At 43.0% G+C, this 26,204-nt stretch overlaps 2 protein-coding genes across 3 annotated transcripts in view; one reads left to right on the top strand and one right to left on the bottom strand.

The window, feature by feature from the left end:
* scp2a (sterol carrier protein 2a) overlaps positions 1 to 26,204 on the top strand; it is a 128,643-nt gene that overhangs the window by 42,400 nt on the left and 60,039 nt on the right. The gene's annotated exons all lie outside the window — the stretch shown is intronic.
* On the bottom strand, positions 1,211 to 25,383 carry slc1a7a (solute carrier family 1 member 7a). 2 transcript variants are annotated; one of them, XM_060921195.1, is made up of 11 exons: positions 25,249 to 25,383; positions 22,610 to 22,689; positions 12,653 to 12,868; positions 5,297 to 5,339; positions 4,973 to 5,204; positions 3,172 to 3,271; positions 2,848 to 3,081; positions 2,166 to 2,360; positions 1,891 to 2,025; positions 1,609 to 1,726; positions 1,211 to 1,477 (listed from the first exon to the last, which is right to left on the bottom strand). In XM_060921195.1, the coding sequence occupies exons 1-11, from the start codon at positions 25,381 to 25,383 to the stop codon at positions 1,211 to 1,213; spliced, it is 1,755 nt and encodes a 584-aa protein (XP_060777178.1). The 2 variants fall into 2 exon arrangements, with proteins under 2 accessions (XP_060777178.1, XP_060777187.1); XM_060921204.1 differs by having other exon boundaries at positions 1,627 to 1,726.

Below are 26,204 nucleotides of genomic sequence, written 5' to 3'. Positions count from 1 at the left end.
AAAAGAGCTCGGACGCAGAGAAGGTGGCGGTGTTTCTGGATATTGCTTATATCTGGTTTTAACTTGCGTTTGTGGATGCAGTAATGAAGTGTTTTCACAGACGATGGTTTTCTGAAGTGTTCCTGAGCCCATACAGTGATTTCCACTACAGATACGTGTCTGCTTTTAATGCGGTGTCTCCTGAGGGCCTGAAGATCACAGGCATCCAGTGTCAGTTTTCAGCCTTGTCTCTTGCATACAGAGATTTCTCTGGATCTTTGAATGATATTATGGACCACAGATGAGGTGATCCTCAATTTCTTAGAAGTTTTACATTGAGGAATGTTATTTTTATTAAATTGTTGCACCGTTTGCCCGAGCAGTCTTTCACAGAGCGGTGAACCACATCCCATCTTTATTTCTGAGAGACTCCGCCTCTCTGGGATGCTCTTTTTATACCCAATCAGCTCACTGACCAAAACCAAATTATTATTTGTTAGCATTACACAACTTTTTCAGTTATTTGTTGCCCCGTACCAACTTTTCTGAAATGTGTTGCTTACATTCGAATTCAAATTGAGCAGATATATTTTTCCAAACAACAATAAAAATTTCTCAGTTTCAACATTTGATATGTTGTCTTTGTACCATTTTCAATGAAATATAGGTTTTCCATGATTTGCAAATCTTTACATTGTTTTCATTTACAGAGCGTCGCAACTTTTTTGGAATTAGGGTTGGATATGTGGCATGCTTTTTGACCAAAATATAGTACTTTCAAGGTCTTTGAGAATTTTCTGCATTTTGTTTTTTTTAAGTGAAATTGTATTCCTAATGGGAATTACCCAACTGAGAGCAAACTTTGTAAAAAGTCATGAGTGTATGACTTGCCTAGGATTTAAAAAAAAAAAAAAGTGTCTTCTAACAGTCCATTTATCATTTAATATTATATCCATGTTGACGGACTTGATTGTTGTGCAACACTTGTTCTTGGGCCCAACTTGGATCGCTCTAACAAGCTGAATGAACCCCTGATGTGCTGTGTGTTTAGTTAGGAGTAACGATAGAATGTTCCAGAGGTAGGACCAGATCATTTCATCTTCCTTTCAAGCCCATGTTACGCACTTACACACACATTCAAACCATCAGCAGAAGGATTTTGAATGGCAAAAGACAGAAGAACATGGTTAGCACTTGTTTCTTGTACGTTCCTCTCAGGATCTGAATGAGTCTAGACGTTGGTTTCGAGACCGTTCATGTCAATCGTGCAGTGACCTCTATCTCGGGCCTGGTCTTTCCTCTTGACATGGTGTGTGGCCTTCTTATGCTTCCTCTCTGGCCTGATCCCTTCTTCCAGCTGTATGAGGCGAGCCACATCTCGGGAGAGACAGTCCAGCTTCCTGGGCCGCGCTGGAGGATTCTGGAAGCAGCCGTTGCTTTGGTAGGACGTCATCCGCTGAATGCTTATCATAGGCTTGGTTTCACAGATCAGTGGAATCTGCGATACATAGAGGTCATATGTTCAGAAGATTATGAATACGAGTGTGCTTTGATGTAGCTCTCATGACTTTTCGATCAGTCAGACACAATTTGACGACCTGGATGCTTGCTAAGCTTCGTAAACTAAACCAAGTGCGATGTTTTTACCTCTTCATCCTCCTTCATAAAGTCTTTCCTGCATATGTGCGCCATGATTCCTGTGGCCAGTGCGTCTCCCATCACGTTCACCATCGTCCTGAAACGGTCCCTGAAATACACACTAGCGTTTTCCCATGACAATCTTGGACCCAGATTTTTATTAGGATATACATGAAATTCACTGACTGACAAATATTGAGTTTTTCATAAGGTTTTTTTTTTCCCCTCTTGATGTTCTGTAAGTGTATATACGTAAATGAGGTATGGACTTACAGGGCCCAGTCCACGGCAATGATTAATGTGATGTCATCAGTAGGAAGCCCTACTGAGGTTAACACAATCACCATCGTTACCAATCCAGCCTGAGGAATCCCTGCTGCACCAATACTGGCTGCTGTGGCTGTGATGCTTTAAGACAAATCGAAGCCTGTGCTAGAATTATTCTTCAGGTTCAACTCAATGTTCATATCCGAGTCAAGATTTTTTCACAAAAATTTGCCTGCATTTCTTACAATTTATTTTTTTTTTTTTTTACTTTGTCGTCATACCTAATGGTGATGATCTGGCCAAAGTCTAGCTCATAGTTGTTGACCTGAGCAATGAAGATGGCTGCTACGGCCTCGTAGAGTGCTGTGCCGTCCATGTTGATGGTGGCTCCAACGGGTAAGACAAATCGGATGATGCGTCGGTCGATATGGTTGTTCTCGAGGAGGCACTTAAAGGTGATGGGCAGCGTGGCAGAACTGAAGTGAAGCAACATTTTTATCGCCAGTTCGTCAGGAAGAGCATTAAATTATTCCGTTCAATTTTATTCATATAACACTAGTCACAAAGCAGCTTTACAGAAATACAGCTATGGATTGAAATTTACAGATTTATATCCAAATGGCTGAGCACGTCTTTTCAAACTGGCGCTTATGCAATGTTCGGGGTTGACATTACACACTCTGAGGAACGTGCTACTTCTGTACACATGCCCATGATTGGCAAATGTTGCTGTGATTGACCGGCAGAGACAATAGGTCTCTTCAGAGCACAGGCAAGTTTTGCTCTCTTGAGCTCCCATGCACAAATGGCTATGGGATCATTGGGATTTGAGCTACAATCTCAAAATGATGGGGCGCAAACAGTTTTCTATTCTACCACTCGGGAGCCAAATTTCAGCAATATTAACTACATAATGGAAATAATAGCCTAAAAGCCCTTCCTTGGTAGAGATCAAGGTTTCACCTGGATGAGGTGGCCAGTGAGATGAGCAGAGCCTGCAGGATGCCTCGGATGTAAACGATCGGGCTCTTCTTGGTGATGAAGAAATACAGGGCAGGTAGGATGAATAGACCATGGACGATCAGCCCAGTAACCACAGTGATGGCGTAGAAACCCAGTTTCTTCCCCATTGCAGAGGGGTCGTCCATCTCCAAGATCTTGCCAGCCACCAGGAAGACGATCCCAAATGGGAAATACCTGCAAGACATTAACAGCTGTACTGCCGAAGAAGATAAATCGCTTGGTGCTTGAACAATACGTAGAAAATGTCGTTGGAGGATGACGTACCAGATAACGATGGCTACGATTTTCAGCAATGCTTCGTTTAAACTCAGACAGAAGTTGACCAGTGCACTGCCGTTGGGTCCCATTCTTCCCAGCATGATTCCTAGAAAAATAAAACCGCATGAATGCTATTAGCATGGTCCCTTTTTATATCCTGCTTATGAAGGACCACTTCAAGTGCCGAATGCTCATCAAGATTAAACAATCTTTTTTTGTCGTCAAGTATGATCTGTGGTGTCTGAAACCATATCGACAGATGTCTTTTATTCTCAACTGCAAACCAGATCTACCTATGGGTACAAATAAAGTAACCTGAAGCATGCATTTATTCCCCTTGCATCAAAATTCAGTGAGCTCCAGGCTCATCAAAATATTACATTTCAAGCAAGCAAATGTAAGAGAAAGCAGAAACCCAAAGAACAAGACCATTGTATTATAATGCATTTATTCATGGAAAGCACTGAACCATGCTTGTTTGAAGGACAATATAATTACACGTTGGAAGGGTCACGTTTCAACATCCATGGGAGAAGGGCTATTGATGCAGATGAAGACGGACATGAAATGCTGGTTCTCATGTGTGTATAACCCCAAGTCCAAAAAAGTTGGGACGCTGTGTAAAACGTAAATTAAAAAAAAAAAAAGAATACGACGATTTACAAATCATAGAAACCCTATATTTCATTGAAAATAGTACAAGGGCAACATATCAAATGTTGAAACTGAGAAATCCTAATTTAAAAAAAAATATATATATATGATCATCTTGAATTTAGTGCCAGCAACAGGTTTCAAAAAAGTTGAAACGGGGCAACAAAAGACTGAAAAAATTGTGGAATGCGACACAGAGAGCTAATTTGCTTAATTGGCAACAGGTCAGTAAGATGATTGGGTATAAAAAGAGCATCCCTAAAGAGAGGCAGAGTCTCTTAGAAGTAAAGATGGGGAGGGGTTCACCACTCTGTGAAAGACTGATTTTGGGATCACATCATCTATGGTACATAATATCATTACAAGAATCAGAGAATCGGGAAAAATCTTCAGGCCCTCAGGGGACACTGCGTTAAAAATGGATACAATTCTGTTCCGAAAACCATTTCATTACTGCATCCACAAATGCAAGCTAAAACCAGATATAAACAGTATCCAGAAGCCTCGCCCCCTTCTCTGGACCCAAGCTCTTTTACGATTGACTGAGGTCTGACAAATCAAAAGTAGAAATTCTTTTTAGAAATCGTGGACACCATGTCCTCCAGGCTAAAGAGGAGAGGGACCATCCGGCTTATCAGCGTACAGTTCAAAAGCCAGCGTCTGTGATGGTATGAAGGGGCATTAGTGCAAATGACATGGGTAGCTTGTACATCTGGGAAGGCATCATTAATGCTGAATGATATAAACACGTTTCAGAGCAATATGCTGCCATCCAGACAAAATCTTTTTCAGGGAAGGCCTTCCTTCTTTCAGCAAGACAATGACAAACTGCTTTCTGCACATATTACAGCTGCATGGTTCCATAGTAAAAGAGTCCGGGTGCTAAACTGGCCTGCTGCAGTCCAGACCTGTTTCCCATTTCAAATATTTGCCGCATTATGAAGGACGAAATACGACAAAGGAGACCCCGAACTGTTGAGCAACCAGCTCATTTTGCTTCCCGATTCTCATGGTAATCGCTGCTTTAAGCTCTTTAAGTCATCCATCCGTACTGTAGCCTGACAGTTAGAACTAATGATTATTGATGAAATAAGTATTTGCCGAGTGATTTCTTGGACTCCAGTCCAAAGAGAATCCAAAAACATGAACTTACCCATGGTAGCTGAAAAGATGACGATCCCCAGGACGTTCATGCCGTCGCTCGTGCCGGGCAGCGTCCTGAACACCACGTCTGGAGGTGGTGTCAAGTCCAGAAAGAAGCTCTGGGTGTCAGTGCTGTTGTCGTCCTGGATGCCGTAGATAAAAATACGCCTGGTGGTGGATTCCGTCAGGTCCTGGCTCACAGTGGGCTTTGGTTTTATGATGGGGATACTCCTGCTGCGGTACTGTCAAGACCAAGGAGAAATTACAGTAAGGGGTGTGACACACCTTTGTCATTGCTCCAAAGCTGCAAAGGGGACATGACATGACATCTCACCTGTTGAAAAGTAGCTTGGACCAGGTTGGCAGGAAACATATTGCTAGTAAAGAGAGAGCCCGAATACGCCAAATTAGAGACGTGTAGGAACAACAGAAGCAGTATTTTTACCTTTTGATTTCAGGTGCACTACTAACTGGTATGGCAGGATTACCATAGACATAAACATGCTGCTTAGTTTGTGTGCTTGTAATAAAAACAACAACGAGCAGTCAGTATAGAAACCATGATGTATTAGAAACAGTGATGATTGTCTACCGATTCCTGTCACTGCTGTCAAACGTCATTATGCAACACTGTCTTCGTAAGTGGTGGCCATTAGAAGAGCCTTTTCCCATACATGTCAAAATGCCTTTGGGTCATCGTTTGTCACACTTTTCCAAACAGCCGTCCTGTGAAATCTGGCACAGTGACACACTGATCAAAATCAACATCGTTTCTGCAAGGCCATATGGCTCAGATGAGCAGAAATCAGGTCCGCACACCTTCGCCGCCACTGTACTCAAAGCCATTCCTAATCCGACCCTATACAGCAGCGCACGCACCATACCGGTAGGAGGGTTCACCTTCTTGTGGGAGTATGCTTCACTTTCTCTCTAAACTGTTCACGGTTTAAAATGTGAACTGGTCAGATCTCAGTCTCATGTCTTGTCCTGATCCAGGTGAGCTCAGTGTTAGCAAAAACAGGATTCCTCTCTGCACGTGTGGCTCGAACAACCAGGAATGAGAGAAAGATCCACATTAGACAAGGAGATCTGCATGAAACCATTCTTTTGCCTTTTTTTTTTTATCCCCTGCTGGCCGAAAGGCCCAAAGAGGGATTATGTCATGGCGATGTCTGTCCGTCCGTCCCGGGAAGGGTGCTCACCTTCTGAAATCAGTTTTTGGAGGAATTTCACGAAACTTGACGAGACGTTGTTGTATGTCGGTAATACGCATATTGTAATTTTGTTCAATTTGGTCACGTTTTACCAGAGTTACAGCCCTTGATTTAACAAAATTATGATTTGACAATTTCATGAGTGTTTTTTCCTCTCAGAATTTTTGGAGGAATTTCACCAAACTTGGCAAAAGGCTTTGTTATATGTCGATAGTACGCATATTGTTTTGTTCAATCCGGTCGCATTTTACCAGAGTTGTGGCCCTTGATTAACAACCTCGTACTTTCACAATTTCATGAAGGTGTGCTTGCCTTCTGACATCAACTCCTCTCGCAATTTTTGGACGAATTTCTGGAAGCTTGGCAAAAGTCCTTGGTATATGACTAATATTGTAATACGCATATTGCAATTTAATTTTGTTTGTGAACATTTTACCAAAGTTTTGACCCTTGATTAAATAACTTGTACTTTGACAATTTCATGAGGGTGTACGTTCTTCTGAAACCAGTCATCACTCCTCTCACAATTTGTGGAGGAATTTCACCAAACTTGGCAAAAGGCTTTGTTATATGACAGTTGTACGCATATTGAAATTTCGTTTAATTTGGGCAAATTTTACCAGATTAATGCCCTTGATTATTAACAGACTTGTATTTTGGCAATTTCATCAAGGTGTGCTTCCTTTCTGAAATCAACTTCCCTCACAATTTGCATCCCCCGCTGGTCAAAAGGCCTGAAGGGGGGATTATGTCATGGCGATGTCCGTCCCGGGAAGGATACTCGCCTTCTGAAATCAATTCCTCTCTCAATTTTTGGAGGAATTTCACAAAACTTGACAGGATTCTTTGTTATATGTCGGTAATACACATATATTGCAATTTCGTTCAATTCAGTCGCATTTTACCAGTTACGGCATAGGTGCCAGCAGGGGATATTGTGCTCTCAGAGCACTCTTGTCGTTTCTTCTTTCTCTTTTTTATTTTAATTTTAAATGACAGTTTTTTCCATCAGTCAATCAATCAATCAATAGTCCATAGGCTCAAAAACCCCCGTTGGTGCTTCATTTCCTGACGTTTACCACTGCCTTCCACCGTTCTCGATCTTGTGCAGCCTCCGTCAACTGGTGAAGGGTCGTGTCTGTCCATTCTGCGATATCAGTCTACGCCGCCCCTTTCTGTTGCTTCCATCAACCATACCAAGCATGGTTATCTTCGACAACCAGTCGTCCTTCATTCTATACACGTACCCAAACAGCCGAACTTTCCTCCTCTTGATGGTCGTCATCTTCCAGGTGCACACGCTGCCTGATCTCTTCGTTCTTCGCATAAACAGAACCACTTCACATCAAGTAACCTTCTCTAACACTTCCTCTCGAATGCTTTGTCTTTGCTCATCGTCTTTCTTCAACGTCCAAGTTTCGGAGGCGTACAGCAACACACTGAAAACACAAACACGTGGCAGTTGTAGCTTCGCCCATAGACTCGGGTCACCAGCGTTCCACAACTTGTTGAATCCAGCCAACACACCATATGCCTTCCCAATCCTCCGGCAAATTTCCTTGCTGCAGTCACCATCCCATGTGACTAGGCCAGTGATTCCCAACCACTGTACCGCGGCACATTAGTGTGCCGTGAGAGATCATCAGGTGTACCGTGGGACATTATCCAATTTCACTTAATTGTTCTGAAAATTTATTTACTGCAAATAATTTGTCTTCGTTCGTCTATGCCAGCGACGTATAGTGACCGACAGAACAATTAAATACTCTTCTACTAGATGGCAGCAGGTAGCTAATTAACCTGTGTATCTATCTGTTGCTATTCAAACAATAGAATTAGTTATGCTTCGGGTGTGACAGCGGTGATGGCGAAAGCAGGGATGAGAGTTTTCTGCTTTTCGGCGGATTTCTGCTTTTTCTGAGTAAAAATCGACCTTTTTATATTATGCCAAATCCGTTGAGATTTTTTTTTTCATTTATTGAGGGGGTTGGGGTATGTTCCTTCGTGATACTCAAGCGTAATTCATTACGACGATGTTACATGTTTACATTTTCGCCATCTTTAGTCTCGCTAAGTCTCGCGGTAGAATGCGTGTTATCTACAATGTAATCGGCCAAAACATCGCTGGCGAGAGCATGATAGCCAAGCATAACAATTCTTACAAAAGAGAGGACTGACAAGCATTTGTCTTTGGCCAAAAAGCTGAAGAAGTCGTCGAAATGATTAAATGAAAATGAGAAGTGACTGTGAACTATAAATAATTGTATAAAGTGTACATAGACATTATCCCATAAACTTAGCATTCGTTTGATTTAATACATTGAACATGTATATGATGGTCAGTAAATCTGAATTAATGCTGACAGTTTTGAAAACTTAAATATTTCAAAAGACTTTTTGAAGAAATCAAATGCAACTAATGAGGACATAGGGAGAAAAGGTCAGTCATCCTAAGAAATGTTATTTAATATATGAGCATTTTGATAATTAATAGAACTTAAGTTTAATGTAAATTTAGTTTGTCATTTTTGTTGATCATGAATTATAACCATACCCTTGAATGTAGAATGTGATTTTATTTTGAATTCAAACAATACTCCTATTGATTTGAAACATATTTTCATGTAAATATATAAAAAAAGACAACAGATTTTTTTTATCTACTACAGCTCAGATTGCAGGAAAAGTGGTTTGCAAGGCCTTATTTTTTCAAAATTTTCCTGGGGGGGGGGGGGGGGCCATCCCTCCCAGACCCCCCCCCCAATCCCATTGGCTTTGGGTGCCTTTGGTGCCCTCGCATACCTTTTATCTTGTTTTCTGCTTTTTTGATGACCACCCACTCTCCTCCCTGGATAGATAAATATTTGAAAAGAAAAAGTACACAATCCAAACTGGGCCCTGGAGAAAATTCTGACCCAGATGAAGGCCCTAGTATGAGTAGAGGTCAGAAGAAAGTAAAAAAGGTGATTTTCCACAACCTATCTATGCGAGCTGGGTTTTTCAAGCATGACTGCTATAAAAACTAAAAAAGGAGAGTGACTCAGAGCTGTTGAAGATCTTCGTGTGTGTCTTTCTTCAATTCCTACGAGTATATCAGCTTTGTGTTCAACTAAACAGGCCCAGGTTTCCCACGAAGGAAATTGTGAGTAAATTGAGACTAGATTATCATTTTATATGTGCCATGGCTCAAGAAAGGTTGGGAAACACTGGATTAGGCTACCAAGATACTCAAACTCGTTTACATTTTCGAGGTGTACACCATTCACAACTAGCTGCTGTCCAGTATCCTGCTGCCCCATCACCAGCGTTTTGGTCTTCTTTAAGTTGACCTCAAGTGCTGATACCATGGATTGTTCCACCAGCACTTCCAGTTTGTACTGCAGATCATTCCGTGTGTGCATCAGGATGTCAATATTGTCCACATACTTCAGGTTGTTCACCTGTCGCCCATGTATGGACACACCATCCATCACTCGCTCCAGATAGATCGTAAACCCATCAGGTGAGATTGAATCACCCTGTTGTGCGCCCTTTTGCAGTTGAAACCAATCTCCGCACTCCTTGCCAATCCTCACCATTGTTTTTTGCATAGTTATGTATTAATATTTCTGTCGCTGGGTGTAACAGCTAACAATTTTCAGTTTGCAGAGTGTTTTCTGAACATTAGAGTTACTGTCAGGAACTTCGCTTCGAAAAACAAACATTCACTTCATAGGGTTTTCTGGGTGTGGGTTTTGTTTTTTTAAATGTAACATTTTCTCAATGTTCCTACAACGTTGAGTAGTGTTTGAGGAACATTGTGAGACAAACCAGGATTACAGCAGTGGATTTGGAATTGGTGGACGTGGGAAGGGGGGGGAAGACTGGAAACCTTCATTGGTGACTTCTGGAAAAATAAACTTTTTTCCTCTATTATTATCATCGAACCATGCTAACTCCGAGTAGCAACTACACAACTTTCAAAACCTGAGAATTGCTCATCTGTGTCCTACAGTCATTTTTTTTTTTAAACACTGTTTGGAATGAAAATCCTCAATCTTTTGAAAGTAGTGCAGTTACCATTGGGAAATACTGGAGATTGTCAGGTCATCAGTTAGAATTGCATTTAGTTATTTGGCAGAGTAAAAGGTTTCGCTCAGGAGCCCAACAGTAGAAGTCAGCCAGTCTGGGGCTTTGACCTGCCCAGTGGCAGTGACTGTAGTAGGGCAATTGACTGGGGCACTGCAACCTCAACATGGCAAATTCATCCTAACCGTTTAACCCCTTAAAGGGATCCTCCAGCAGATTTACTCTTCAACTTATGTTCAGTAAAAGTCTTCATAGATTTCAACAGTCAAACATTCATTTTCAGAGACCAAATAGTGTTCTAGAAAAAAAACTTTTTATTAAAATACCAGATGGGCCTCCCGCGGAAGTGACATATGCGATGACGTGGCGTAGTGGAAGCTTGGAGCAACTCGAAGCGTGGTTTTGGTAGTAGAGTTCAAACGAATCATCTAATGAGACGCTTTCATCTCCCAACAAAGAAGACTGGATAATCTTGTCTTTGAAGACAACTGTCTCAGTCTGGCTCATCTGTTTGCACAGCAGTATCCCTCTTTCCAGTCAATTCGTGTTCCGAGCACATAAATGAACCTGAAACTACCATGAAATGAAACTTCGGAAATTTCAAATCAGTGAGTTTCATGTTAAATGTTCTGAGTAATTCTCTTATCTGGAGTATAGTCGACCGTACCTGAAGCGCAATCGAATGCTCTGTCTCTTGATCCGTCGGTGATTGTTCTTTAATGTCGGTGTTTTCTTTGTTACCTCATTTTCTTCCAGTATACACTGAAGAGCCTACAATGCATCTGAGTACTAATTACGGTTCACCAGGTAACACACCGATAATACTCGTACCAGGGACGGATCCAGACCGATGCATCGGTCAGAAACGTGTGCACCATTTGGCATTGGTCACGGGCCGTTTGTTTACTTTACCGCCAGCCGGCTACATGGGCTATAGCCACGCTCAACCAACAGACCAGTGGTTCAGGATCCGACCACCTGGGGTAAGCGGTGATGCTTACCTGACCTAATTACCTGTATTCTTATGATGCTTTGTATAGCGTGACCTGAGTCAAAGAATCAAGGTCAAACCAATAAAATGCTCCAGAAAGAGGTCGAAATTCACCACAAATAACAGGCCAAGCCCCAATCATAGCGGACCATGCCTGGGCTGTTTCGAAAGGTCTCGGGGAGAGGGAGGTGCCTGTAAAGTTTGGTTGGGCTAGGACTCTCGGTGACCGAGTTATGAACCTTTAAATCCCCGCGAGTGTGAGCGGCTGGAGCCAGGGCTCATATTAAAGTTTTCGGCGAGACACGCTTGCACGGAGCTTCAGGGGCAAATAGCTGGCTGTGGTCATAGCGAGCCAAGGCTGCCCACTTCGGAAAGGGCTCGGCGTGCTCTACGCCCCTGTGAAAATCCATAGCGATATGGTAAAATTAATGAAAATATTTCTGCAAACGGACCTGGCGACTTGTCCAGGGTGTACCCTGCCTTTCGCCCATAGTCAGCTGGGATAGGCTCCAGCTTGCCTGCGACCCTGTAGAAGGATAAAGTGGCTAGAGATAATGAGATGAGATGAGATTTCTGCAAACGTGCATCTGTCATATTCTTGGGCTGGATCCGAACCTGTATACTGTAAAGAATCACCATAGAACAAAGTCGAAACTAACTTCCCAGTGTTGCTGTCCCTGTTGCCGCTCAACACTGCATCGGCAGACTTTTGGAGCCGAACGATGGGCAAATATTGTTGGCACGGCATCGTCTTTTATCTTTTTATTCCGGAAGCCCCCATTAATCTTGCTTTTAATTACGTCGATTCATCGAAACGGGATGATTCAAAATGTTCGGAGCAGAAGTAGAGGAGATTGCTTGTTTGGAGGTCTTCCGACGGTATGAATCTATTTCTTGCGAATAGTTCGACGATTCTGGCCAGGCAAACGGTGAAAAGATGTATCTTCTCGTCCTTCTTTTTAGCATCATTGCGCAGCATACAGTATACATGCCAAAATGAGGTATACTTATTTAAAAACCTATAAATTCAGTAAAAATACTTGTAAAACTAGCAAAACCATTTTGTTAGCAGAGAATATAAACAGCCGAGTTGCTCCAAGCTTCCACTACGCCATGTCATTGCGTACGTCACTTCCGCAGGAGGCCCATCTGGTATTTTAATTTTTCTCGAACACTATTTGGTCTCTGAAAATGAATGTTTGTTTGACTGTTGAAATCTACGACAACTTTTACTTCACAGAAGTTTCAGAGTAAATCCTCCGGAGGATCCCTTTAAAACCCCAGTGATGGGTCCAGACTTGCGTTCATCACCTTCCACAATAACGTATGAGAACGACAACCTCGGATGATAAGGGGTATCATTTTTGCTTGGCACATGCAAGTGCATTGTGCCATGCAAAAAGTGCCACGTTCTTACCGGATGAGGTCGAGCAGAGCGTCGGCGGAGCTCATGATGGGTTTGCCACTGTCCTCCGAGTCCTCCTTCTGTGCCGCTCCGCCTGGGTGGATGATGATCACCAGGATGATGCCCACCACTACGGCCACGAAGGTGGTCCAGAGGTAGTAGGAGATGGTCATGATGCCCAGGCGACTCGAGCATTTAGCATCCAGCGCTGCCAGACCGGACATCAAACTAGAGGCAAGGAGTTGAGAAATAAATGATCAGCAATAGATTTTACGATCGGTTTTACTGTCACTTGGACAAGATGGATCGAAAAGGTGATATGATCCTGGTAAGGACTGAACGTAAGTATTGACAGGAAGTACGCACTTTTCTGTGCTGTGATCGGTCTCCTTTAATAGGGATAATGAATGTGATCTTTATATCGCAGAGTCCAGGAGTCGATCTCATTAAAGCAGAAAGTCGTATGTATGTATTGTGTACAGTGCCTTGCAAAAGTATTCACCCCCTTGGTGTTTTGTCGCGTTACAAGCTGGAATTAAAATGGATTTTTGGAAGGTTAGCACCATTTGATTTACACAACAGGCCGACCACTTTAAAGGTGCACATTTTTTTTTTTTTTTTGTGACACAAACGATAAGATGAAAAAACAGAACTCTGGAGCGTGCATAGGTATTCACCCCCTTTCGTCTGAAACCCCTAAATAAGAGCTGGTCCAACCAATTCACTTCATACGTCACATAATTAGTTGATTTAAGATCCAGCTGTGTGCAATCAAAGTATCACATGATGTCTGTATAGTAAATCAACCTGTTCTGGAAGGACCCTGACTCTGCAACACGACTAAGCAAGCAACATGAAAACCAAGGAGCCTCCAAACAGCTCAGAGACAAAATTATGGAGAAGTATAGATCAGGGTTGGGTTATAAAAGATATCTCAAACTTTGAATATCCAACAGAGCACCATTAAATCCATGATAGCAAAAATGGAAAGAATATGGCACCACTACAAACCTGACAAGAGAAGGCCCCACCCACCAAAACTCACAGACCAGGCAAGAAGGGCGTTAATCAGAGACACCAAAGATAACACTGAAGGAGCTGCAAAGATCCACAGCGGAGATGGGAGTATCTGTCCATAGGACCACTTTAAGCCGTACACTCCACAGATCGGGGTTTTATGGAAGAGTGGCCAGAAAAAAGCCATTACTTAAAGAAAACACATTTGGAGTTTACCCAACAGCATGCGGCAGACTCCCCAAACACATGGAAGAAGATTCTCTGGTTAAATGAGACTAAAATTGATCTTTCTGGCCATCGTGGGAAATGCCATGTGTGGCGCAAACCAATCACCCTGAGAACACCATCCCTACAGTGAAGCATGGTGGTGGCAGCATCATGCTGTGGGGATGTTTTTCATCTGCAGGGACAGGAAAGCTGGTCAGGACTGAAGGAAAGATGGATGGCACTAAATACAGGGCAATTCTGGAGGAAAACCTGTTTGAGTCGGCCAGAGGTTTGAGACTGGGACGAAGGTTCACGTTCCAGCAGGACAATGACCCTAAACGTACTGCTAAAGCTACACTGGAGTGGTTTAAAAGGAAACATTTAAATGTCTTGGAACGGCCTAATCAAAGCCCAGACCTCAATCTAATTAAGAATCTGTGACATAACTTGAAGATTGCTGTACACCAACGCAACCCATCTAACTTGAAGGAGTTGGAGCAGTTTTGCCTTGAGGAATGGGCAAAAATCCCACTGGCTAGATGTGCTAAGCTAATAGAGACATACCCCAAGAGACTTACAGCTGGAATTGTAGCAAAAGGTGGCTCTACCTATGCACACTCCAGATTTCTGTTTTTTCATTTTAATTATTGTTTGTGTCACAGTGGTGCTAACCCTCCAAAAATCCATTTTAATTCCAGCTTGTAATGCGACAAAACAGGACAAACACTAAGGGGGACGAATACTTTTGCAAGCCAACGTATGGTTGTTTTCATGCTCGGTTTTTATTTAACTTGTTTTTTTTCTGTCAAATTTTCCAGATGTGTGTACACACGTAAAAGTAAGCCAACTTTCAAAACGATAACAGCATGATAGCAGTGGGTAGATACAAATATATTATTTGTAAGAGAGCGAGAACCGAGGACGTGAAAACCTCAGCTTGGAACTGATGAATTTCTCAAGAGACCTGATGTATTGTAGCTCTGCGCCTGATGATGCAATCTCTCACAAATATTTTCTGTTTGTCCGAAACCTAAACGCGATGGCACTTCAGAATCGGTCTCAAAGCATGACAGCAGAGCGAGCAGTCAAGGAATATTTAGAGAAGGAGGAGAACAGATATCAGGCATACAGTAAAAGCAGTGTGTGTGTCAGAGCAATGGGATTAAGTCCAACGGCATCTATTTCTGATGGCATTTTAGACCCATGCACCTCTCCTCCATAGGAGCATTACACTAATCCTCAGAAAGTCCTGCTCGAGTCTCTGTTTCTGCCTGTGTGATAAAATATTGTGATAAACTTGGTACTGACGCGACTATAAACTGTAAACCCTTTAACGCTGATTTCAGTCCCGTAACGGAACTCTCGATAAACCAGCTAGCGTTAAATCTGATCGGAAAAGCCGTTAACGCTAACCAGACCCAATTCACAACTAACCTTGTTCGAAGAAAAAAATAATCATGACCGACATTAGTTTTCCTTAGTGCGTGTAATGTACGACGCTTGATAATTAGCTTATCTTAAGTTATTAGTTATACTTTTTAGCCTAATCAGTGAGGTTTCCAGTTTTTAAAGAACAGTGTGCCGTAGAGTGTCAGAAACCGAACTACTGTTGAGTTTCCACTGCCGAGCGAGTTATTTGAATTCAGGGTTCCTACAGATATTTTATGTTGAATTTACTACCTTTTTACTACCTTCACAATTTTTTTTACTACTACAGCGACAATTTGGATTTGGACATTTTCTCACAATTTAACAAGGTAATCTTTGAGTGCATTTGTTAGTCCAAGTGAATGTGCTACATATAAGTTAGTGACAACTCTACCCAAAGAGTTGGATTGATGAGACAAGATAGAAAGAAAATCTGAACGTACCGGTAGTGTAACTCTTTCCCTTTGGACGCATAATAGAACCTCCCATTGCTAGGGCTACACATGGAGTCATGCATATTTGCATAAAAGAAAACAAACTTCCACATACAAGTTATAATTTTATTGAACTGTGAAACTGTGGCCCATAACCTCTTAACGGGTACACAGATTTGCACTAAACCGTGTGTGTCAACACTTCACATTAGGTACAAGATCTGATTACATTTTGTCAGCCAACACTTTCAAGATGGCCGACATTTTGTTTGTGGAATAATCTTTTGAACAGGTGAACAGATTTGCACAAAAAATCTTATGTGCTTAGGTACATCAACTCATTACATTTAGATCAGGTCAAATGGCAAACACGAACCCACACACAAAGCGCACACACCCTAAAGATACAAAACACACATAACCCAAGCCCTATTTTGGCAGTCTCTCAACACATTGCCAAGTTTGCTTAAGATAGTCATTTGCACCAGTCCTGTAGTCGTGAAGGCCCGTGGGCAGAGTCAACACCTTCCTCCCAGAGATCAGTGTTTTAGAGGGTTAATCTTAATCATTTGAACAGTTCAACAGATTTGCTCATCACATTTTGGATGCCTCAAATGGCGCGCACACACACAACGCATTACATGTGCCTCAGTTGTTTGACCTTTTCTTCGATCAACTTTTCAATGAACGCCTCTCGCCGATTGCCATCTACCGCCTTTAGCCAGTCTTTAAAATCAGGTTCCTCCAGCCAGAGGTCTGAAAATTTGCATTTCCCCATTGTTTAATTCTCATGCAGATGTCGCCAGTCGGGTCAACAGATAGATTCGACTAGAGCCGTATAAACAAAGTCAGTCTCGTACTAAACAATCTCTGGTATAAATTTATACTGGATTCGACCGTTATTGGAATTCAATGCACATGCGCCACCAACTGCGGTCCTCCTCGATACATAAAAATAAATTCGCCCAAATGTAGTAATTTATGGATATTATGGCATGCAGGTTAATTAAACGAATTAGAAAACACACAGGCCCAGTTGGATGGGGGTCAAAAAAATTTACTACCACGTCAGATTACGTTTACTACCTTTTACTACTTTTTACTGGCCATAATTTAGCCTATTTTAATTAACTACCTTTTAAAACCCCGCGGGAACCCTGGAATTATTTATCCCAGAGTATGTTTTACATTCATTTTAAAAAAAAAAGTAATAATAATCCCATCAAAGCCAGGAAATGTTAAATTTCCATTAGTTTGAGTGTGTTATACTGTAGATCTGAGCTACAGCTCCTCACTGAATCCCTACATGCCACTCGAGCAATCCCACTTCATTTCACTTCAAAAGAAAAAAAAAAGTAAGTTTAATTTGTAAAGCACATTTAAACACAGCATACACTGACCAAAGTGCTGTACAGAGTCAGTATTAAAAGACAAATGATCAAAAATAAAAAATAAAATAAAACTATAACAATAACAATAAGCTGATGGTTAGGGAAAGGCCAAGGAGTCGAGATGGGTTTTTAGCCTAGATTTAAAGGCAGAGATGGAGGGAGCAGATCTGATGTCCGGTGGGAGCTGATTCCAGAGGCGTGGAGCAGCAACAGAAAAAGCTCTGTCACCTCTCTGCTTCAGCCGCGAGCGAGGTACATGAAGAAGCCCTGTGTTAGGTGGGGTTTACATTAGACCGTATCAGCGGATCATCAGATTAACGTTTTTAAAAACGATTAGCGTGCACACAGCAACGCCAATACACGATTCGCGTGCACACAGCAACGCCAATACACGGATACGCTAATCACATGACTAATTCGGCACGCAAGTTGAGAAATGTGTCAGTGCGGCTCATCGCTTCCTCCTCAGCGGCTGCGCTCCAAATCACTCCGCCCTGAACAGCGAGTGCCCTCTGGAGGGTGCGCACTCCGGCCCTGCGCAGCTCACAGAGCGCGCGAGTGAAGCGCACGAGCAGTGATTCGGGACTGAGCCGCTGTGCGCAAGTCACTTACCACTTGCAAGTGGAAGGATGGCAAGCCTAAAGACAATCATAACTACACAATGAGCAGTATTTGCAGTATTTTCATACTTTTATACTCTTTAATGAAAGGTGATACAAGGCGGAAGTCCACGCCGTTTTTCAGCAGTCGCGTCACATGACCAACGCCAGCGAATCAGGAAGGTGGATGTCACAGTGACGTTGTCCAATGACGACGCCAGCTAGAGCTCAGCACAGCGTATCCGCGTATTCTCAATGTTTACACAGCACCGGACCAGACACGATCTGGATTGAATACGTGGACCCTGGCGGATTCCCGTTTCCCGGCGTTTCCAGGCGTTTTAATGTAAACGGACAGTGCATCCGCGAAGAAAACGAGACCGATACGGTCTAATGTAAACTTGGCCTTCGAGACCTTTGGACTGAGTGGGACTGTAAAAGGTCATTAATGTAGGCTGGGGCCAGCCCACTGAGTGCTTTAAAAACAAATAATAAGACTTTAAATTGTATTCTGAAAAAGACTGGGAGCCAGTGCAAGGAGGCCAGAATGGGAGTGATGTGCTCACGTCTCCTGGTGCCAGTTAACAGACGTGCAGCTGCGTTTTGGACCAGCTGTAAACGTCTAAGTGAGGTTTGAGGGAGGCCAAGATAAAGAGAATTGCAGTAATCCAGTCGTGATGTGATAAAAGCATGGATGACTATTTCAAGATCGTTATGAGATGGGAAGGATTTGAGGCGGGAAATCACTCTGAGTTGGTAAAAACTATTTTTGACCACAGTGCTAATCTGTTTGTCAAGACCGAGATCGGAATCAAGGAAGACACCCAGGTTTCTAGCAGAGGGTGTGACATGAGGAGTGAGGTGACCTAAATCGTTCACTGTAGTGCATCTTGCCTTGGAGGGACCAAAAATAATGACTTCAGTCTTGTCACCATTTAGCTGGAGAAAGTTGTTAGCCATCCAATTTCTGATGTCTTCGAGACAGACAAGAAGAGATTGGATGGAGTCCCTAGATTTTAAGGGCAAATACAATTGAGAATCATCTGCATAAAGGTGAAAGGAAATGTTGTGCTTTCTAATAATGTCACCAAGTGGGAGCATGTAGAGACTGAAAAGCATGGGACCCAAGATGGACCCCTGGGGGACCCCATAGGAGACAGAGGCAGTTGATGAAGGGAAATGGCCAATGGAAACAGAGAAGGTCCTATGTTTAAGGTAGGACCTGAACCAGAGAAGAGCAGTGTCCCTGATGCCCACCTGCTGGTCAAGACGGCTGAGAAGGATGTTATGGTCAACAGTGTCAAACGCAGCGCTAAGGTCGAGTAAAACCAAAATGGCATTATCACCAGAATCTAGAGTGAGGAGCAGATCATTAATTACTTTAAGCAAGGCTGTTTCAGTGCTGTGAAGGGATCTGAATCCTGACTGAAAAGGTTCAAATATGTTACGGGTGGACAGAAAAGGAATCAGTTGTGACAGTATAGCTTTTTCTAAAACTTTTGAAAAAAAAGGGAGCTTGGAGATGGGGCGATAATTTTGCAAACATTGGGCATCGAGGTTGGGTTTTTTAAGCAGGGGTTGGACGACTGCATGCTTAAAAAAGGTAGGGACAGTGCCAGATGTGAGACATGAATTTAGAATTATTTGAATCGATGGCCCAACAGCATCAAAAACATCCTTTATAATACAGGAAGGAATGGCATCATGGGGGATCCAGTGGGTTTCATATGTAAAACTAGTTCCTGCAATTCACTGAGAGAGATGGGCTGAAATTTTTTAGCCGCTGTCTGGAAGGAAGCTAAAGTCGATTGGAAAATTTCATAGGAAACAGTGAGATGGTCCTTTTCCCATTTCCTTTCAGCTTTACGGCAGGCTTGCCTGAGCGAGCGGGTGGCCTCGTCCAACCAATATTGAGACTTTAGCTTAGGGCGGGTGAACGTGAGAGGAGCTACAGAGTTAAGGCCCCGGTCACACCGCCCGAACTTTGCTGGAGCGTTCCTGGAGCGGTGAAAAAAATTCATCACCGCTTGTAACCGTTCACCACCGTTTAACAAAAGTTGGCCCCCGTTAAAGCAACGCCGTATACGCTCGGCCACCGCTGATGTTTCTCGAGGGGCCCTCCTACCGCTCCGAAAGTTTTGAGCTGCACAAAATATTGCGAGCGGTGAGGAGGGGGCAATTTTCCACCCCGACAAAGTTCACCCCCGCTCCACCAACGCCCAGTCAAAGTTTGGCACCGCTAGACGCAAGTTCGTGGACGCTTGGGTCCGCTAGGCCAACGCAGAAATCTTGAACGCTGGACCACCGCTGCTTCGCCAGCGTTGCCCGGGCAGCGATTAAACATTGCACAAACTTCGGTGGAGCGGTTGTAAGCGTTTTACGAGCAGACACGGGGTTGCTGGAACGGTGTCGGGCGTTGAAGCAGCTATCCATGGCGGCGATGAACTTTGGTTTGGCGTTGGTATAGAGGTGTCGGAGCAGGACCAGAATTTGGCTATAAATACGGGGAGAAATGGACCAGGAGCTCATTTGGAATCGAGCTGCCGTTGAGGTCAGACCTCATCTATATCGAATTTGCTCAAAGTTACAGTAAAACTGTATCACCATGGATGCTGAGAGACTTGCTATGATTGGTGCTAAACCAACTTTATACCCCCGCCGAGCCAAAGCCCGCATGCGCAGAACGCTGCTATACCAATGCTCGTGTCACCGCTAAACCAACGCTCGCTACCGCTCGCTACCGCTAAACCAACGCTAAAGCAACACCGGCTTCAGCGGTGCACCGCTAAGCCAACGCCCGTGTTTTCGATTTTTTTTCCCATTTTGTGCACGGTGACGAGCGTTGTCAAAATTCGGCCCCCCCCTCCCTACCGTTCAAGGAACGCTCCAGCAAAGTTCGGGCGGTGTGACCGGGGCCTAAGTATGGAAGAGCAAAAAGGTTCAAAAAAGTACGCCATTTCTTCTTCACCAGAAATGACGCCAGCGTTTTGTTGAAAGCAGGCCGACCCCAATGTCATTCCTCTTTCACAGGAACTGCTCGAAAGGCAGAAAATTGCCGCTTGTTCTGTACTTTCTTCTTCTCTCATCGAGAAAAATCCTACTTTTCAGCCTCCCTGGTTGGAGCACTGTTTCCCCCCCTTCTTAAATTTCCGGCTGTGATTTACAGACGTGCTGTTTTCCTTGTACTAAAACCTCTCGACGCTGTTTTTTTCAACTGTGGTTAAATATTTCGTTTTCTGCTAATTTTCACAAGGCGTGAAGTACACTTAAAGGTCATAGGCAAGGGTCGGAGGTGGAACATAGAATATCAACTTTATTTTCTAGAAGAACGACCCAAAAAGTGAATTCAATCTTCCTGGTGTCTAATTTGCACCCTAAAATTGAATAAAACGGTTAAAATATACTGCTTTGCGCAAGTTCCGAAGGTTTGTTTACATCTCACTTATGCGCACTTTCACCGCCAGGGGGCGTCGTCGTGATGTCATTTAAGCCAAACAGACTGGGAGCAGCTCTGTGTTTACTTGCGAACCGAGCACACGTGTACGGACTTTGGTCGTAAGAGGTTGTGTAAAATGTCTGAAAGCGAGAGCGATTTTGAAGCAGGAACTCTCCAAATTGAATATCGAGAGGTGAAACCGTATATGGCCGTTGCGAAGCAATCGGTGAATGTGGCTCACTGGTTTGACCGTGCGGCCTCGGAATCGGACAGCGACTCTGCCGACTCTGATCGCGGTGACCCCGGACCTCAACAAGACTCGCACCCAAACGATTTATCCTGGTAGTTATGATAAATTCCTACTTTTGTCGTAATACTAAATAAGAGCCCTTTTGAAGAATAATTAAACCGCCCTCCCTAGTGGATATAGGTAACGATTACTTGACAGTGCGCCAGTAGGCCACATTAGCCCGCCATCCGCGGCATTATACTATTTGTAGCCGACTCTAAGCGAGGAAATATCCCTTTGTCTCATTTCCACAGTGATTGTACAGGATCCCTCAGGATTCTTGACTTGTCAATTGCAAGCAAAAGTAAAAATGTTTACCTCCAATCTTCTCCTTTTTGCTTGAGCGTTGCTGCTCCGTTTCTTCTTTGACTGCTTGATTTTGTTTCATGCGCACAATCCACTCTCTCCGCCTCGTCTCCTCTTCCGGAAAAAGCCAACCCTCTGGCTTCACGCGCACAATCCACACTCTCCGCCTCGTCTCCTCTTTCGGAAAAAGGTAAAAACTTCTAACTGAACCGGTCCCGTTGTTACAGTTCACTGAACAATAAGGCATGGGGGCTTTTCTTTGGAAATTCCCGAACGCACGTCTGCACTCAAGCCGAACGGCAATGCAAATAAACGGAAGTGGACTCAACTCAAGCGGTTTGTTTGTCTTGAATGATAACACGCGCCGAGTGGTCACGAAAATCGCCGAGCAGAAATTTGCCGCGATCCGCACTAACTTATTTTAATTATTACTTATTAACAATACTTCTTGGGACCAGAAGAAAATTACAGAGGGTTTTTTAACATATAAAGTTTCAAATTGGAAAACGAACCTGTTTTTGTAAAATTGTTTTGCATGATAAAATAATACGATAACTTGGCAAGCTAGCTTGGAAAAATTTCAGTCACACTTATTATCTTTGCCCAGGAAAAGGAAGTCAGCCATTTTGCATTTTGTCACAATATATTGTACTCCTTCAACATGATATGCAAGACGTGAAGAAATGGTGCTTGGTGTGGCATAATTCGACTACACATCAGGCACGTGTACATTGAGGCCACAAATTGCTGCTTGCAGCTATATTTTTACCATTTAATGTAAAAGTTCATTATTCTAAGATGGACTCCTCTAAACAAGCAGCCTAACCTTCACGGGGGAGGAAAAAAATCAGTGTGCTCTTACCTGGAGACAACAAGAGGCAAGATGAGCATCTTCAGCATCCTCATGAGCAGCTCGCCAGGGAACTGGAAATACTTCACCTCCTACCACAACAGAACGTCCAAGATGCATAGAAATTGCAATAAAAGAGCACACTTTTATATCAGTGAAGATAAGCTGAGACTGCGAACTCTACTCCTCTTCCTGTTAAACACAACCATTTGACGATCATGAGACTATGTTGGATCTGCTGTCCACACCCACCCACAGGCGTGGCCGAGAAGTGTTTGATCGAGGAGCAAATATTAGGAGATATTCTTTTTTGATCTAGGGAAAATGCTTCCTTTTTTTTTTGATGACTCAATCTGTACTAGTCTTGCATTTGTCCAATGAAGTCTCTCGCCGTCATGGTCATAAAAAATTCACCCTGAGAGTTCATAATTTCATTGAATAGAAACCTGAGGATTTGAGATTTCCAGGATAAAACATCAGTCCCAATCTTGATTTATTCAGAGCCTGATATAATACTGTAAAGATGGAAAAGAAATGTGTGGCTACACTCTCAGAAAATAAAGTACATCGTTATATCTTTAGGGGTACACCGGCTTGCCAGTGGATCAGTACCCTCTAAGGTACTTATTTGTACCCTTTATATACTGTGGTGCTTGAAAGTTTGTGAACCCTTTAGAATTTTCTATATTTCTGCATAAATACGACCTAAAACATCAGATTTTCACACAAGTCCTAAAAGTAGATAAAGAGAACCCAGTTAAACAAATGAGACAAAAATATTATACTTGGTCATTTATTTATTGAGGAAAATGATCCAATATTACATATCTATGAGTGGCAAAAGTATGTGAACCTCTAGGATTAGCAGTTAGTTTGAAGGTGAAATTAGAGTCAGGTGTGAGTGGGCACCCTGTTTTATTTAAAGAACAGGGATCTATCAAAGTCTGAGCTTCACAACACGTTTGTGGAAGTGTATCATAGCACGAACAAAGGAGATTTCTGCGGACCTCAGAAAAAGCGTTGTTGATGCTCATCAGGCTGGAAAAGGTTACAAAACCATCTCTAAAGAGTTCGGACTCCACCAATCCACAGTCAGACAGATTGTGTACAAATGAAGGAAATTCAAGACCATTGTTACCCTCCCCAGGAGTGGTCGACCAACAAAGATCACTCCAAGAGCGAGGCGTGTAATAGTCGGCGAGGTCACAAAGGACCCCAGGGTAACTTCTAAGTAACTGAAGGCCTCTCTCCCATTGGCTAATGTTCATGTTCATGAGTCCACCATCAGGAGAACACTGAACAACAATGGTGTGCATGGCAGGGTTACAAGGAGAAAGCCACTGCTCCCCAAAAAGAACATTGCTGCTCGTCTGCAGTTTGCTAAAGATCACGTGGACAAGCCAGAAGGCTATTGGAAAAATGTTTTATCGATGGATAAGACCAAAAGAGAACTTTTTGGTTTAAATGAGAAGCGTTATGTTTGGAGAAAGGAAAACACTGCATTCCAGCATAAGAACCTTATCCCATCTGTGAAACATGGTGGTGGTAGTATCATGGTTTGGGCTTGTTTTGCTGCATCTGGGCCAGAAAGGCTTGGCATCATTAATGGAACAATGAATTCTGAATTATACCAGTGAATTCTAAAGGAAAATGTCAGGACATCTGTCCATGAACTGACTCTCAAGCGAAGGTGGGTCATGCAGCAAGACAACGACCCTAAGCACACAAGTCGTTCTACCAAAGAATGGTTAAAGAAGAATAAAGTTAATGTTTTGGAATGGCCAAGTCAAAGTCCTGACCTTAATCCAATGGAAATGTTGTGGAAGGACCTGAAGCGAGCAGTTCATGTGAGGAAACCCACCGACATCCCAGAGTTGAAGCTGTTCTGTACGGAGGAACGGGCTAAAATTCCTCCAAGCCGGTGTGCAGGACTGATCAACAGTTATTGCTGCACAAGGGGGTCACACCAGATACTGAAAGCAAAGGTTCACATACTTTTACCCCTCACAGTTATGTAATATTGGATCATTCTCCTCAATAAATAAATGACCAAGTATAATAATTTTGTCTCATTTGTTTAACTGGGTTCTCTTTATCTACTTTTAGGACTTGTGTGAAAATCTGATGATGTTTTAGGTCATATTTATGCAGAAATATAGAAAGTTCACAAACTTTCAAGTCCCACTGTATGTACCTTTTTGGCCCTTAAAAGGTACACATAGTTACCTTGAGGTCCTATAATGAGCCCTGGGGGGTACATTAGTATAAATTGTACCTTAGGGGACAGAAATGGACTCTGGCTGTAGCCTTATTTCTGACCGCATGCTGGTAATAGCATGCTCTGAAGCCACACTATTAAGGTGTTAGAGCGATCACCATCACTTTAATGACATTCTGTGCTGGAGAATGCAACTTCTATATTGAAGGTGTGTCATTTTCGAGTTTGTTTGCTATCAAAATTGAGCTCTAGTCCGGTTGGAATCAGATGAGATGATGCTGGATTTTCAATCACGGTTTTCATGTCGTGGTGCGGTTGTACTCCAGTGTAATTCCTTCCTGGTGATTTTTTTTTTTTTTTTGAGAAACACGCACTCAGCCTTAACAAAGGTTCCCAGATCGAAAGAAACATAGCTCTTGTAAAGAAGACCAACCTGTTCAGAGAGGTGTTTAGAACGCAGGAAGAATCCCAGCAGGCAGCCGATCACGACAGCCAGCACGGACAGGATAAGGAGGCCATTCTGCTGGCATACATTCTTCACCCGGCTCCACATGGCACCCAGGGACATGCTGCCACGTCCTTGTTCCAGTTACACACACACAGGTCAAATCAAGAGTCCGACGCTGCCATGCACACATGCAGAGAGAGCGAAGGGCCACCACCTGGAGTCCCTTTCTTGCAGGATAAACCGGTGCTTGAAGGTCCAAGTCCACTCTTGGTGACTGTTTATAAGATTAAATCCCATCACACTGCCGAAGACCATTCAACATCTCGCTTTCTTTACTTCCTTGTCGCCACTAGGGGGCGCCTTGACAGCTGGCAGCACTGACCTGGGGTTAATACCAACAATCCTATTAGGGATCTGGAGGTGGATTAAGGATCTGTGAACAACTGGAAAAGGGATTGCTTGAGGAAATGTAGATGGAGGGAAAAGCAACTGAACAACAATCTATGCAGCTTTATGTAACCCTTATAATGGAAACAAACACTTCAGCTGGGAGATCTGTGTGTAGTGGTGATGGTGATGATGATGATGCTGTCTATATGTTCGGGCAACAGTAGGACAATCTGCTTTAAACACACACACAGCAGCTCCACCCTATAATCAGAACAGCTTATATTACTTACATTACTTTACTTATAAGCTGGACTTGTATACATTTGAACTAATCGTGATAAGTATCATGGGCTATGTGGTTTTAGTGTGCTTAGTGTGTTTTTGTTCCAAATGCTCAACCCGTGAACAACACCTCTTCCATACCAGCTGTGAGCGAATAAAATAGTTCCCTATGAAGTATCTACTTTCTCCAAATTAGTGCATGTATTTATAGGAGCGTCTGCAACAAGGGGAAGCAAAGCATCCTTTCTAAACACAGCCATCAGCGGTGA

The sequence above is a fragment of the Neoarius graeffei genome, chromosome 1 (genome assembly GCF_027579695.1).
Source record: "Neoarius graeffei isolate fNeoGra1 chromosome 1, fNeoGra1.pri, whole genome shotgun sequence".
In the NCBI taxonomy this organism is placed as follows: Eukaryota; Metazoa; Chordata; class Actinopteri; order Siluriformes; family Ariidae; genus Neoarius; species Neoarius graeffei.
Note: the sequence above shows the minus strand (reverse complement) of the source record. Positions and strands in the feature narration are given on the sequence as shown.